Source organism: Diadema setosum, chromosome 3, assembly GCF_964275005.1.
Source record: "Diadema setosum chromosome 3, eeDiaSeto1, whole genome shotgun sequence".
NCBI classification, from domain to species: Eukaryota; Metazoa; Echinodermata; class Echinoidea; order Diadematoida; family Diadematidae; genus Diadema; species Diadema setosum.
Window position 1 is genome coordinate 29,508,723 of NC_092687.1, and position 17,109 is coordinate 29,525,831.

General features: G+C 35.1%; 1 protein-coding gene across 1 annotated transcript; it reads left to right on the forward strand.

Annotated features, from left to right (window-relative positions):
• The first annotated feature begins 6,021 nt into the window (after positions 1-6,021).
• LOC140226508 (uncharacterized) lies at positions 6,022-16,588 on the forward strand. The gene is made up of 3 exons (XM_072306966.1): positions 6,022-6,075; positions 8,542-8,715; positions 16,248-16,588. Exons 1-3 carry the CDS (start codon positions 6,024-6,026, stop codon positions 16,586-16,588), a joined length of 567 nt encoding a protein of 188 aa, XP_072163067.1. The 5' UTR covers positions 6,022-6,023.
• Positions 16,589-17,109: the final 521 nt, after the last annotated feature.

Below are 17,109 nucleotides of genomic sequence, written 5' to 3' on the forward strand. Positions count from 1 at the left end.
CATGATGAACAAACAGTTGAAAATTTACTCAAAATCTTACGCTTGCTTTCCCTCTAATTATACAAAAACAGCATAACACTGAAAAACAAGTTATAGGAGAATGGAATCTTGCATAATCTGTAATTTCTGTGCATTTAAATTTCTTTCTAATGACGTTTTGGAGACAATTTGCACTGTTACTGGTTCTGAAAGTTTCGCTCCCGGTCCTTCGATCCGAGAAAGGAAATTTCTGATAATTACAAATGTATCACTGTACATTAAGTTAATGTTACTTGAAAACATTACCAAATCACTAAGTCGCTTATACCTAAAAGTGAATAACGTTCAGCAGTAAATTTACCTGTAATAACAAAAGGAAAAAGTTTTGGTCACGGATGTTCGTTGGTAGAATAAGTCCATGGATTACATAGTAGGAGAAAGAGGTGGAATAGTGCCACATTTTAGTGACAGATGCTCCAAGTGTTTATCTTTTGAGTATGGTAGCTGCCATTTCAAACAGAACACATCCAGTTTTGGTCTCCATCACGGACGTTCGCTGTAATTGTCATGATATTAAATGCCTTAATACATTCTTATTTATCTCTTCACGACGATTTTTCTCTCATTCCTAAAGTAGCCTTAACATGCTGCGACCAAACATAAAAAACAAAACAAAACAAAAACAAATCAGAAAAGTGCTACGCAGTCACATTCAGGATAATATTGTAACAAAAAGAATGAAATGACGGAAGAAGAAACGGAGTGGTTTCAAAACGACGTGGAAGCAGTTGAATGAAAATGAGAAGAAACAGAGAAGGGATCGAGCTCCAACACACAGAGAAAAGAATTGCCAGTGCCCTCCCGTTATACCGAATTCCTCTGAAGAAGTTCTTTTTTTTTTAATTCATCGAAATGCCGTCACAAGTGAACTGAAATAATACAATATACAATTATTGTCTGATAAAAACACGCAAATCCTCCGCTTATCATGACATGGTGTTTTTTTATACTCATCAATGAAAAGCAATATCAATTTGTAATTTTGTTCCAGATTTTTTTTTTTTCATTTAAGAGACAGCGAGATCGTCAAGCTGTTTGTGCTTTTGTGCTTACTTTGAAAACACATGTTAAAAAAGTAATGATTTAGAATAGGTTTAAGGTTGCACTTTGATATGTTCGCTCTTCCAAAGATTCGTTACTTCGAATGTCCAAAGGTTTGTTATTCCGAAAATGGAAAAAAAAATGTTCGTAGTTAATTCAGTAGGTTTCTTAAGATTTCTTAAAGATGTTCTTATTCCGAAAGTTTGTTAAACCGGAAATCAAATATTAAGGTTCACTATTTTTAGGTCCGTTCTTCTAAAAACGTAGTGGGCCTGATATTCGTTTAGGTAAAAACACAATTATCATGAGATTTTGAAATCTGGAGGATTTGGTTGTTAATTTGTTTCTCCAAATTTGGATAAAGGAACCTGATTTTTCATGTTCCAATTGATTAACGTTTCGATTAAACTTTGGTAATTCCTATCAATTAGCGTATAAAAAAGCTTCATGATTATACGAACTCTATCAATTAGCGTATAAAAAAGCTTCATGATTATACGAACTCTATCAATTTTCGGATTGACAAATTGTGAATAACGAGCCTCCGAAATGACGCGCTACAAAATGTTTGTTATAACAAACCATATTGTATGATATCGAAGTCACAAACATCCATCCAAGTTATATGGACTTATTGTGTCTTGTTATGATGAAACGTCGCAGTATCGAACCTAATATCATTTCTGACGAATATATAAACACAAATTCTCCTCGGTAGCAGTGTGTAACACAAGGAGCAAACGCAGAGGGATATCTTCCTAACGTATTTCTTTGCCCTTCCCAGCTAAACTTCGAATCTCTGTAACGGAGCACATTTCTTTTGTTTTTCTATGTCAATTCTTTGTCATATTTAGCTGTGACCTTGTTCGTTATAAGCAAATTTTTGCGTTGTAGACTTTAGATAACAAATTTAGGACTTGAATCTTTTCTTCGTGATAACGAAATTTTGATGAATATATTCGTTCTCAAGAAAGGACTACGTCACTGAGGTTACACGTACGTTTGTGCGTTCATTTACGAGAGTTGGAAAAATTGTTTTCTTTGATTCCTCAGCCTGAGAAGATAAACAAGCTTTTATAATTGAGAATTGGTAATATCTATTCAGGATTTTGCAGAGGAGTTTGTTCTCGACATGAAATTGCTGTTTGCTGTGAGTAGAATGCGTTTCCAACTCAAGAGAGCTGCATTGTTCACTATCTTGTTTGTTCCGAACGTCCGTGAGCTATATGCGAACCTCCGTGATGAAAACTATGCTATGTTTGTTGGGTTATAGAGACTGCATAGATCAGATACATCTTAAAAAGGTATGTTATTATTTGGGAGTAAGGATTAAAGTATGGGATAGTGAAATAAGAGATCAACATATTGAGTTTCTGTAAAATGGGCGTAAAGTGGAGAAAGTGTTTAGCGGAAGAGCAATATTTCAACACAAATGACGAATTTGGTTAAATCCTCAGTTGTCTACAATTACGTACAGGTTAAGAGTACAAGCTTAATATCCTGCCAACACATACACATGTCCCTTAGATATTTCGTTACGATTTTGATCTGAATCAGATCGTTGCAAAGTGTGTATGTTAAATGGTATTCAAATGTATATGCAGTACTATTATTCACGGACGTTCGCTGCTCTTAACATGGCAAACTTCCGCAGTGAATAAAATCGTGTTCCTCTGGGAAAATTGTAGTATAATTGGGTTCATATTAAAGCTTGAGTTATAGTCTTTCAGGTAAGATAAATGATTTGGAGAATTTCATACTTTTTGAATTTTGCGTTGTTTTGGCTCAATTGTACATCTGGATAAGCGTTCGTTTTATCACAATAAATGGGAATTACCTTTACTTGATAAGACTTTCGCCTGCTGGCTCTGCAGGCTTCTTTCAAAATTCTGACCCATGTATATACACTCAGCAAAAAAAGTAAGTTCCCCCCTAACATTTTCACAATTCAAACGGGAATGAATAGGCAATTTCATTACTCATAACATGAATGACATATCATTGCCACCAGATATCATTATTGGTGTAAAAAAACGCATTTTCTGTCAAACTGCATGGGAAAAAAGTTGCACTTCAGGCTATATGAAGCATATTGTATACATTTCCTATGTAAGTTAGCTAATGACCTTTTTAAACTGTGCAATTCTCAGGAATTTCTTCAGGTACAATGTGCTTCACTATGAAACAGATGTTATGCATACCTTTTAAACAATAGCCTTTTCAATATGAAAATGTAGGTAGAAGCCATGTGATTTGTAATGCCATTCTGGGTTGATCACATTAATGTGATCCACATTAATATAATCCACGGAATCAGTTTTTTCATAATTACCCCACTCAACAATCTAATGAGTTTCATTTGCCCCTCCTGAGAACTTTATTAGCTCAGAGTACATTTATATACACCGGTCCTAGATTTTGGAATTCATTAAGCTGTGAAATAAAAAATTCCCCTTCTTTGCATTCTTTTAAGCGCAAGTTGAAATCATTTCTTTTAAATCCTCTTTGATATATTTCGCTATTAGTTATATCTCATCAACCTCAGGGTTCATCATCCATCCACCAATCTTTCGATTACTGACTTCATTATTACGTAATGGATTACATGGATTATTATGCAATAGCCATTAAATTCCTGCACAGCTGCGTGCAGTACCAGCCCTCTGAAGCACATTCTCAATCACCCCCTGTTCCATTTCCCTAGTTCAGCGTGTAGGCATTCTCTTATTCTCTTTCTCTTTTTTTTCTTTTCCTTTCTCTCTCCCCATTCTTTCCGTCTTTTTGTCAAGTCGTGTCATGTCTTTTGTATTTCTCCTATCTTGTTGTGTTCTGTCGTAAATTATATCTGTGATAAGTATTTGTAAATAAGTAATTCATAAGTTTGTTCATTTTTTGAGTGGTTCACAACATACACGCTTGCTTTTTAGTGGACCTCTCAGTTCTTTTTTTTTCTCAACTGAAGCATAACTTTGTACTTTTTTGCCAGTATGCATTCTTTTGTTTATTTGTGTCATTTATCTTTCACAAAGTCGAATGTTTATGTTTATGATGTAATTCCAAATATATTATGCGTTATGTTTTGTTGGAAAAAGAAGAATGAAAAATGAATGAATTGAATTGAATGTGCCTATGGCCATTTTGCATCATGCGCTCTTGAAAGTTGTAGATGAGTTTGTTGAGGGAAATGGCATCGAACGTATGGAGTGGCCTGCAAGATAGCCTGACTGTAATCCAGAAGAGAATCTTTGGGATGTCCTAAGCTTAAAGCGAGCAAAACCAAACATAAAAACAAATGAAAGTCGGCATCGAATTTATAGCCCTTCAACCTTTCGTTATACTGTTCGCATATCTAACTTTAATAGGTCCTATGCCATCTTGTTTGTCCTAGTTCATGGTTTTACCACTGCTTGTGTGACCCCATGTCCGGCTACGATCAGCATATTTTGAGTGAGTCCTAGGACACTCCTAGGAATATAATGGAGTCATTTCGCAGAGATACTAAGGAATGTCCCAGGACAAACCGATTCGCCCAATTTTTCCACTTTTGGAGTGGAAAAAAATGCCGAATTGGAAAAAAAAAAATCATCCGCAACCCTCCTTCAGTCATTTCTTATTCCAAAAAGCTTCGTCTCACATAAATCCTCCCCCAGCACCGCCCTAATCATTGTTGTAATGACTGTAAAAGTGGAACAGTCTTGTGTTTGGGGGAGGGATTGGTCAATCATTCGAGTGAAAAATCCCCCTTCGTGGTTACAAAAAAAAAAAAAAAAAATCGTCAGAACAAATGCAATCGAGGTGACCGATATTGGCTAACTGCCAGCGTTCGCCAGCGTTCGCGTTGTTCTCCCAGACACACCTTCCTAATCGCGTGCGTTCGCGTCGTTTTCCCTGCATATAGCACATGAAAAGATACTGTTCCACCATGCGGAGCTACTATTTGAATGGTTTAATATCGTTCTGTCTCAAATTAACAATACGTTTACACTTTAAAGGAGGGAAGTAGTTTTTTTTTTTCCATTTTTTAAAGCAAACTCAGTTGTACTGAACTGCAATAATTTCGAAGCAGATAACCATTTCCGGACAAATAACGACAGCAGCTATATCAACAAAATAAGACAAGGACCCTCTACTTTCACGTATAGGAAAAGAGAACATCAGAGTCAATTTTTACTGCCTTGTGTTGCTTGTGCCAAACAATAACAGTATAAGGTATACATGTAACTGTAGTTTAACAGTGGTAAAAGGGAAAAATGGCTAACACGAGTACAGCGTGTATGTACATAGGCCTGTAACGTGTGTGTGTGTGTGTGTGTGTGTGTGTATAGTCGTGTGTATGTGTTTGTGTGTATTCGTGTGTGTGTAATTACATAATGTGTGAATGTATATCATAATGTTTTTTCCGTGTGTACAACCCAATTGTATTAAAAATCATAATTTCATAACTTCCCCTTTAATGAATGTTCCTGATAGATGTAATGATGCTGCTTGTAAATATCATGCTCAACGCTCAACCCCATCGATCATTGGTTCATTTGATTTTGTTTAATATTGGTTTGTAGTGTCGGTAATTCATTATTCGTTTTCTTATGTATTTTACGAGGTCCCATTTTGCCCAAGCTTTACTTTTGAGTAAGACCCTCCAATTCCATTTCAGTTCTTAATCAATTTGTATTTTAAATACAGTACGCATATATTAAAAAGAAAATACATTCATGTTCTCTTCAAGTTGTTAATTACTTTCACATGTATCTTAATATTTCACCTTTTGCAATAACTACAAAAATGCTCTCGTTATCATATATATAATTTCTCTGTTTATTTGATATGAAATGAAAAAAAAATAACTTCAACTTTGAACTTTGATGGAAATGCACCCTTCTGACTTTCAACATATTCCATTTTTATTATTGTATTTGTAGACTCACCGTAGGAAATATCCAACGATGATGTTCCTTCTGGCTTCTGTGCTGCTGCTGAGTTGCGGACTCTCGAATGGTGACTCATGCTACTCAATCCAAACCTAACAAATTATTATTTTAAAGCTAGGGACACATTTCGGACAAGTGATCTTTTTAGGAATTCTTTTCATCGCGAGATAAAGATCAACTATAAAACAAGCCAACCCTGCCTGAAATTGATATTTCATGAATGAAGAAAAGTAAGAGGTTCATACATTTTCAAACAAACGAACAAAAAACAAATTTTTACGTTTATATACTAATTCAGGTAAAAAAAAGAAAGAATTTAACCCATTTTCATGTTCAACTTTCCTATATAAGACTATCATAAAAATCAATATTCAAATTGAAGGAAAGGCAACTGTCTTCAGACAGGATAGCCATGGCACAGATATTGCAACTTTAGGCCCCATAGAGCACATTTCTCAATCTGTTCCATTAAGCTAAATGAAAATTGCAAAATTGTTCACTACAAAACAAACAATTTGAAATTCAACCATATTATCCAGAAAGGTAATTCAGCGCTTTCAATTTTACTTGGTTCATTGCAAGTAAAATGAAAATTATGATAGAAAAGTAATACTTTTATCCCACAGTCAATATCTCTCTTTCTTTCTCTCCGGCTTCTTCTGTCTTTCTTTGAAAGTGGATATCTTGATGGGTCGTATTATCTTTCATTTAACGCAGGAAATTTACATAATCTTCTTCTCTTTTTTGTTTGTTGATAGAAAGAAATTCAATCCTGAAGTTTTATCAAGTCTTTTACGCGGTTACATAATCGCATATAATCATATAATGTGACCGTGCATCACAATACAAACAAAAGGTCACACCCCTTGATTTTATGTGAGGACTCAAGAAAGGTGAAACAGGTCAACTGAGTCAGTTTTGAGTTTTCCATATTTTCTGAAAGAGCTAAAAGGTTTTTTTTTTTTTGCAAACAAACTCTTCTATTCTTCTTCTATATTATCCCTAAGTTTGTGATCGTAAATTGAATTGGAAAGTGGGTTTTCAGCAGTTTTTCTACAACCCTTTTTTGGTAAAGTAGTGTGATCAGGTTTTTCTAGGAGGCCCCTTTTAATTTATTGAAAATCCTTTGCACACTCTTCACTTTCAACCCTAACTACTTTTTAAGCGATGATGCTACTGCTTTCAAAGTTGACATTTATTATGAACAGAATGTGTCAATCAAGCATGCTCAATTTCAGCTTAATTTGATAATCCCTTCATTGTTGTTGCTACAATGGCTTACATCAAGGTTTTTGTCCCATTCATGGCACGGGTAGCACGGTTTAGTAGAGATTAGGTATTTGAATAGACCCCGTACTTCACAGCCTCTTTTCTCAGTTCAAAATTTTCCATAGAGTGCGCTTTCTTTCCAATATTTATATAGGTTAGGAGAATCCATTTGAATTGAGTTATACATCATCTTAGACCTTAGAGTCTGCTCTTTCAGAATCTACCCTTAACTGAAAATCCATGCCTGGCGACTTTTTGTGTGTTTTGTGGTGCAAAGTCACATATACCATGATGGCATAAAGAAATAATTGTGCCTTTGGAAAATATTCCTATCTTTTATTGCTTTTTTTTTTAATGCACGGCCATGTACAGCACTTGAATTGTGTCTTAGTGACTAGTTTCCATGACTTTGTGTATTTTTCGGGCATGATTTGTTATCTCAATCCATTTTTCTCTTCTTCCCATCATCTTACCAAAGAATATTATTCAAAGTAACGGAATATTTAGAGCTATATGTGAGACATCCGGAAAGCCACACAGGCAAATGTAATGCAAGCCAACCTGGCTTTGCTCTTGTTTCAAAGTGCAGTCAATCATTCACACGAGGTTTCTGATTTGATCCTGCTGGATTAAGCACATTTTGGTACAAAACAAAAGTGGATTTAGCACCAATGGAAACAAAACTCCTTTGTCATTTCCTTATTTCTCCATTTTCTGCTAGGAATTTCAATACTTCGAAGAAGAATTTGTGACATCAAGACAACGATCAGGACGCTATAAAAGAATATAAAGTGAATTCAGCATGTTTTCATATTTCTTGCAAAAAGTATCAGCACAAGTTTACGATCCCACTTTCAGAAAGCAGAGGAAACAAAATAAGTCGTAACAAGTGTGAGTAAGAAATCGAAGGAATATGTGCTTTTATTTATTTATTTATTTATATACGTCTTATAATCCCCCAAACAAAAAGAAATATTACTACAGAAGAGTCAGAGAAAGAGAGAGAGAGAGAGAGATAGATAGAGAGTGATAGAAAAGCGAAGACAGAATGAATGAGTAGGACAGAACACAAAAACAATCACAGGTACAAGTAGACCTACACAGACAGATATATAAATTAACTCAAATCAGGATCACGTAATGACACAATAGTTTCCCTCAATGAGCACAACTCTCAAAAAGAAAGCACGATCTCTGAGAAAGATGATAACATGTGTCATTTACACTGTTTTCATCCTTTATCTTTTTTATTTTAAATGCCCAGTTGGTGCCATCACTTGTAATGAGTGCATGGAGATGTCGTCAACATTGTCGGATCTTCAAGCTGAAATCAATGAAACCTTAGCTGAGGGATATAACTGCCAGACACCCATTCGGACGATTTGTCCGGACAGGTGCATTGCACAGCAGTTCATTTTTACTTTCACCAGTGACACCTGTAAGTAAAAAGCCTACGTCACTCTTCTCCCGACCCTTGACCTCCCATCATCCCAAGATACACATTTTCATTTCTGTTTAGATACAGTACATGGGTCTGATCCAAAATCAAGGGAGCGTGACGGGACGGAATTTGAATGTTTTTTTTTTATTCAAAACAAAAAAGTTTAAGTGTTAGCAGCCATTTATTACTACAAATGTGTTAAGCTAACATGAAGACATCACAATGCACTATGGACAAGATCGGCATCTGTTTTGTTTCCATGGCAACAACAAATTTTATTAGCGCGACAGGACGGACTGAAAAAATCACTGGTTTTTGTGAAGAAAATTGAAGGGAGAATTAATTCAAAGTTAATGAGCAATACAGACCATGTCATGTGGTGTTTGTTTGTCAATGTTCCAAACATTACTTGCACAAATAGAGAAACATCTAGATCTAATAGATTTTATTTTTTAGGTAGTTCTCTCAAAAGCTGTTGAAGTCCGTCCCGTCGCGCGACGGGACGGACAAAAATGAACTATGTACAAAACAAATGGGAAATTTTTGAGAATCGGCTAATTTTCATCAAAATGTATTTAAACTTTGGAAAACACAGTTTTATAACATCTTAGTGTGGATTAAGCACACCAAGATTCAAACTTCTAATGAATGCTGAAAAATTTGACTAACAATTATTATCATAAGGCCAAAAATTCTCATTTTACAAGAATTCTTACACTTTTGGTACGGTAATCCTTGATTTTCTTTCTCGAGGAAAATTACTTTTCATGAATGATAATGTTGCAATGGCATTTCATTTGCCCAAAGATTGAATCTGTCCACCAAGATTTGATCACCAATGCAAAGGCTGTCTTTAATGATGATCTTGGCAACTGTGGATACTCTTCATTTTCTCTTCCATTTTTTTTTTTCCAATTTCCAGCGAGAAAAAAAAAATGTGCCTCTTGGTCCAAAAAATCAAGGGACAGCGATGAGAAGGAATTTAAGAGAATTTTTCGCTCACAAAAAGAAATGTTAGCATGATAGCAGCCATATGTATCAAGCTTACATGAAAGCATGAAAGTGCACTATAAACAAGGCAGACATTTGTTTTGTTTCCATGGAAACAAAAAATTTTACTGGCGTGACGGGACGGAATTAAAAAAACCACTGTTTTTTTTAGACAAAATTCAAAGGAGAATTTTTTCAATGTTGATGAGCCAGACTTGCCATGCTATGTGGCATTGTTTGCTACTATTCCCTACATTACTTCAACAAAAGAGCTAACATACAGATCTAAAATATTATAGTTTTTAAGTAATTTCCTCGAAAGGTGTTGAATTGCATCCCATAGCGCAACGGGACGAAACAATATGCACTATGTACAAAACGAATGGGAAATTTTCAACACTGACTAATTTTCATCAAAATGTGTTCAAATCTGTGGTTACCACAGTTTTATAACATTTTAATGTAGAGTTCCAAGATTTAAACTAACCTGAGAAATGATGGAAAATTTCATTTACAGTTATCACTATTATGTAGTTAAAGATTTTCATCACACAAAAATTATTACACTTATGGTATAGTAATCCTTGAATATATTTTTCCCAGGAACATATTTTTTTTTTTTTTATGAGTGAAAATGAGACTTATACGTTGCACGTCATTTGCACAAGCTTTGAATTCTACTTCCACGATTTGACTGACTGTGCTATAAAGTCTATACAAGTTTTCAGCAGCAACAACGCCACTCAGAGTAGTGGCAAATCATTTTGGGGAAGTAATTTTGTGATAATCGTTAGTATCCAGATGCTGTTTTTTTCACTTTCCATCCACAAGGGGTTGAGCATGATATATTAGGATCACAGTTTTTGACAACCATGCTGTAGTTTTTCAGTTTTAAAACTTCACCTCTTTTTGTGTTGCAGTAATATTGTTGACATTTCTTTTTATATAAATTGCGTTTTTAAACTTGTATGCAAGAAGTGTCTAAGAATTGAAACAGGTTTATGTATTTTTAGATGAAGAATTTTGAATTGTCAATTCCCCATGTGCATCCCAACATGGGGATGCTCAAAATCAATGTTTCAGTATTGAAATGCAAACAATTGTCTAAGAATGTTTTTTCTCCCATTTTTCTCATAAACTTTTTGTGGCAATTTTTCTTCCCTATTTCTCAGACATGGTTAGAATCTGCATGTTGATAAATATCAATCTCAAAAAAAAAAAAAAATTAGTTAGAACACATGGACAAGAGACTCAGGTTTATATAATGCAGTATTGACTTCCAGAATAGACTGTGCATTTGTAATTTACAATAATTTTTTATTCTAAGTCTAAATGGGAATTGCCTTTCTAAAAATAAGTTGGTGAATTACATCATGGACAAATATGAAACAAAAAGTAAGCATAGATCTTAATACATTACTCCAAACAGTAAAAATCTATTCATGTACATGTAAAATGAATGCAACTACAAATCAGCAGAACATCAAACTTTAAGGGAGAGTACAGTATTGGTTGAGATGAGGATTGAGCTTTTACACTGATACCTTTTTTTTTTGAGATACTAAGAAACCAGTATATGAAAATACTGAGCATACAATTCTAAGAGGAATTTAAAGTTTATTAGATGAAAATCAGTTTTGAAAAAGCCGACATATCTCAAACAAAGTAAAACAAACAATAACCATTGCCAAAAAAGGTGGAACCCACCTGGCTTTGTTTTACTTTGTTTTGCATATATATCAGCCATTTCAAAACCAATATTCATCAAATAAACTTTAAATCCCTCCAAGAGTTACATGCTCTTTCATATTTCATAAAAGGTTTCTCATTACCTCACAAAAACAGATGAAAACTTGATGCCCCATCTCGACCAAAACTATAATACGATCTTTTTAACTTCAATTGGTCAACCTCACTAGTCAATCAGATCATGGGATGGGGGTAGAGATACATAATAATGTAAGGTCTGAAGGGAAGATGAAGGATCCATAAAACCTCTTGACCACATACAATGGTTACTCTTTTCACAAGTTTGCCAATTACATTGTAGTCTTTTTATTCTGTTCAAGTTAGGGACACTCTTTTTCTAGACCATTATGGTATAAAATTTCCGTCCCGTCGCACCTACCATTGTTTACATGTGCAGTCCGTCCCGTCGAGCGACGGGACGGACATCATGTTGGACAATTATAATTTTCTTAAGAATAGAGAATTATTTAATTTAGTGTCATGGATATAGAGCCCCACTAATTCATTGATACATCATGGAATATGAGTGACCAAACTCAAGTGTATCATACAGAAAAAATAATAATTTTGTGTCAAAGTACTGAAAAACATGTTTTTTCAAGAAAAAATGAAGATTTTGACCCAAAATTTAACTATGATGAGAAAAATGAATACCAGATATGAATTGCTCCTAGGAAGGGTACTCTATCATAAGAATTGATGTTTCCCCTACTTTTGTAGTTTTTGTGCAAATTACTTGAAAAAGTAAAGTCCGTCCCGTCGCGCAAAGAGGGCGCTTTTCCTATTTTACCGGTAATTTACGGAAAAGTCTAACGTCAAATATATTAGACATGTACTTTTCTGAAAACTGCAGATTCTCAGCTTTTATATGATATATAACATGAAATACAAGTGTCAATATGAAAATTTAGTCCGAGTGAACACTATTTTTGGATCAGACCCACATGTACCACGAACAATCTTAGCACTGCATGGTATCGTATTATGCCAACAGACGACTGGATATCCATGACCATGCACGTGAGAGAGGGCCGCTCATGATAGTAACCGTCGTCTTTGGCGATTTTTGTAGGTCAAGATATAGCAAAATTTCTGCTAAGATTGAGTGTATTATTTGATGTCTGCGTTTCACATTTCATAGTTTATCCGGGTGGCCCCGCCCTCGAGGGGGAGGGGGACAAATCGGGTTCATTTTCAGCTTCATTTAGAAAAACCTTTTTTCGGGATTTTTATCGAAGTTGGCAGTGAGCATCATTTAGGTGGTACCATGTTATTATGTTCCAAAGAATCCCCCACTCCCCTCTATATTTAAGAATATTTAACTAATATTCTATTAAACCAAAAGAGATAGGACTTTCGTTGTGATGATTATATATTTTCAAATTTGTTTGCGGAGAAGAGGGGGAGAAGGTGTGCAGGGGTGGCCTCAAACACCGCATTTTCTTTTGGTTTCTTTTTTCTTTAGGGGGGGGGGGAGAAGAGAGGACCTAGTTTCGCCTAATTTTCAGCAAACTTGGCAGGATGATAATGGAATTTAATTCTATACTATAGTGATAGCAATAATGGGCACCGTGCAGTGCTTAATGGTTCCATAGGGGGCTCGAAACCCCGAAATTAGCGTTTGCTTTTTTTTTTTTATTGCCCAGCTTCTTTAAATTACAAAAAAAAAAAAGAAAGACGCTGAGTGAAATGAAATGAAGTATGGATACATTATATATACTTTAGTGGATGTCAAGTCTGTTTGTGGCAAATCCAGAGAGGGCTGGCTTTCAAAATGTGATCTTTCTTATGAAAACACATGGTCTATTTTTCCTCGCAGTTAACATGTGTCAATGGCAGTGTACTGTGTAATTTAGTCTGCAAGAATATGCCAAAAGTGAAATTATATGCGATACTCCATTAGGGGGCTAGACTACGGGTGTCTTGATTTCTTTCATTTCGTTTTCCGCACAAATGTGAGTTCATATTGTTTTATTTGCTTTGTTACTTTGTTTTGAATATCGGAAATGACACTTCTGACACTTGTATTTCGTCGAAAATCAAATGCTTCATAAAACGCTGATAGTATCAATATGAAACGCAAAATATTGTTGTTGTGCTTTTTAGCTATCGACAGAAATATAAATCCAAAAATTCAATCGACGGAATGTGTAGCGCTATGTTTAGATTATGTAAGAAATGCACGAAACAGTATGTAAGAGTGTGGTTACGTTTCACTGTTTTATTTTTTATAAAAATTTTATAATACCATATATATATATATACTCAACAAAAAAGAAAGTAAACACTTTTTCAAGTTCATAATTTTCATAGAAGATTTTTATGAAAATCAATTTATTTTATACCATATCAAAGGTAATGTATTTGGCTATCACCTTACTCTCTAAAAAAATCGAGCGAAAATATTCACTCTTAAAGGAGTGAATACAAAAAAGAGTGAATCTAGAGTGAAAATGGAGTGAATTTTGAGTGAAATGTTCATTTTCACGCATTTTGGAGTGACCTCAGGGATCACCCGAAGATTTTGGAGTAATCCCTGAGGTCACTCTAAAACATTTTCACTCTAAATTCACTCTTTTTTTGTATTCACTCTTTTAAGAGTGAATGTTTTCACTCGATTTTTTAGAGAGTAGTGGGGTTACATAAAGAGAAACCTTACGCATGAGTGAACAAGTTTGTTTTTGTCCTCCAAGTCACAAAACATTGTCTTTCATTTGCATATGCCCTTTAAGATAACAAAGATAAGAAACGACCAATTTAACACAATGAAAGACATGAATGAAATAGCAAAAAAAAAAAAAAAGGTTTTCGTTCTCTTTATCTCTTTGTAGCCTCTAACAGTATCAAAGTGGGAAACTTAAAGGGAAAATTAGAATTTTCTGTCAACTCAAACTTCAAATGACATAGAGTGTAAGGGCAAAAGGATGATTAAATGAACTTATATCTTTATTTCATTCATTCAATTTTGTAATTTAAGAATTCATATGATAAACGGAAGAACCAAATATGATTTACAATCTTCCTAATTTTAGAAATCAATTCAAAATCCTACCATTTTTGTTGATATTGCTTCTTTTCTCATTTCATTTGAATTTGGATTTGACAGAAAGGTCTTCATTTTCCTTCATTATTTTTAGCCTTTATTGATCTTTCGGGCTCAAAAGATATTACAGCGATCATGGGTATAATCACATTTTTTTTTTTTTTTGCAACTGAAAACAATATTTTGTATTGTCTTGAATTTGTCTTTTGTTGTTATTGTTACGTGGAAAAGCATTTACGCATGAATGACAACTTGTTCATTTTTGCAATTTTTACTTTTGTACCTTGGGAGAGAAAAACAAAGGTATTCACTCATGCGTAAAGTTTCCCTTTTCATTGAGAGAAAATTAAATTACCTTTCATATGGTATATAATACATTAACATTCAGCCAAAAATTCTATGAGAAATATAAACTTAAAAAGGTGTTCACTTTCTTTTTTAGCTGAGTGCATATATATATATATATATATATATATATATATATATGAAAGGTTTGTTTGCAAAAACCGATAAGTCCATTTTTGTCGAGCCCACCGAAGGTGTGGGGAGACTAAGAGATCGCCTGCGGCGTCTGTCCGTCCGTCGTCCGTCCGTCCTTCGTCCGTCCGTCCGTCCGTCCGTCGTCTGTCCGTAACGCTAAAAAACTTGAATAACTCTCTAATGAGAATTTCAATTTCAATCAAACTTGGAGGGAAGAGTGGTTTAACAAAGTTCCACATTTTTCCAAAGATGAAATGCACCTCAAGGTCAAAGGTCACAGGAAGAGGTCAATGAACTTTACGGCCCAATGTTAGGTTTTTAGGGCGCGTTTCGTTTATGGCTCATAACTTTTGATCCCTTTGTCCGTTTGTGACCAAACTTGGATGTTAGATGTCCCTTCGGGAGGTGAATGTCATCACAAGGTCAAAGGTCACAGACAGGGGTCAACAAACTTTTAGGGCCCAATGTTAAGTTTTTATGGCGCGTTTCGATTGTGGTTCATATCGTTTGATCCCTAAGTCCGTTTGTGACCAAACTTGGAAGGTAGATGTCCCTTGGGAAATTAAAGGTCATCACAAGGCCAAAGGTTATAGGCGGGTGAATGAACTTCTGGGAGTTAGAAAAATATTAATTTCTTGTGCGCGAATGGGCGAGACACAATTTGGCACTTGCCTTGTTGAAGATTTTGAAGTACGATCTCTGTCATAAAGTAGAAATATTACCTTTTCAATGATATATTGGTCACTACATAAAAAGTATATTTGTAAAGTTATGCTCAATGAATTTCACTTTATTTTTTTGACCTTTAATCGCAAATATCTCCATTTGACAAATATGGACTTATCGGTTTTTGCCAACAAACTCTTCATATATATATATATAATACCACGTACGTATAATATGTATGAATGATTTCCTAATTCATGTATTATGTATGTGTATGTCTCTATGTATATTATGTATGTATATGATTGCTTTGTTTCGGGATGAGACTTTTCTGGTCGTCATCACTCTAGTAATCATTTCGATTATAGGCATCGGTATAACTAGCATTGGCATGATGCTTCGATCGGTTGTGTTTATTTCTAAGATAACACCAAAAAAAAAAAAACTAAGTAAGGAACAAAATTTTTAAAAATAACATAGCCACGATAACACCGCCATATCACCACAGTGAACCCCCTCCTCTCTCTCTCTCTCTCTCTCTCTCTCTCTCTCTTTCTGTCTCTCTTTGTTGCCTCCTTGGTTATCATTTCAACGTACACAGCTGGTGACGATTCGGTGACACTGACTCAGCTAGGCTGTAGTTACCAGAACACAACCGAAGTGCCGCTCAGGGACGACAACTGTTTCAGTACGGAAAATTCCGCAGGTTTCGAGGATGTACTTACACAGTACACGCAGTATATTTACAAACATCTGAGCCATAGCGGCATCTTGCCATCTGGCATGACATTAACCGACACCGCTGTCTCCCTCTGTCTGTGCGACACGGACAACTGCAACGTAGTGCCAGAGACAACGACAGCGGGCGCAGTGCACATTTTGGGGAGTGCGATTGTGCTGATTGGCTCTTTGCTTAGTGCCATCGTATTCCAAGCCGTGTGAATGGATAATAGTGTGTCGCTCCTAAGCTACAGTAATGCCCTCGGTTGTTGCGTTTCTTAAATACTTAAATCACGGCAAAAGAAGAGTGCACTTTATTAAGCAAAAGTAGTTCCTAATGACATGTGAATGCAAGTTTACAGCAAATGTCACGTGATATGTAAATCGGGGAAACAATCTCTCAGTTTCTGTAATCATTTATAGTCATTCCCATTTGTAATTGTAAAAGTGCGTGTACAATGATCAGATACCTGACTAGTCAAACTGAAATGTCCTTGTAATTTTAACGATTTTTTTTTTCCTGCAGATTCAGTTCAGATCATTTATTTCATGTTTAATTAGTTTGTCTTATCAGTTTATTGCAGGTTAATCAGATGCCTAGCTGTGTATGTTCGGATTACTGCAGTGAAAAAAAAAAAAGAAGATAGTAACGTATAATTTGAGGTATTTATAATTAGCTGATATACATTCACTCAATTTTGCTGTAGTGTCGACTTACGCTGTCATCAGTCTTCTTCTATGTA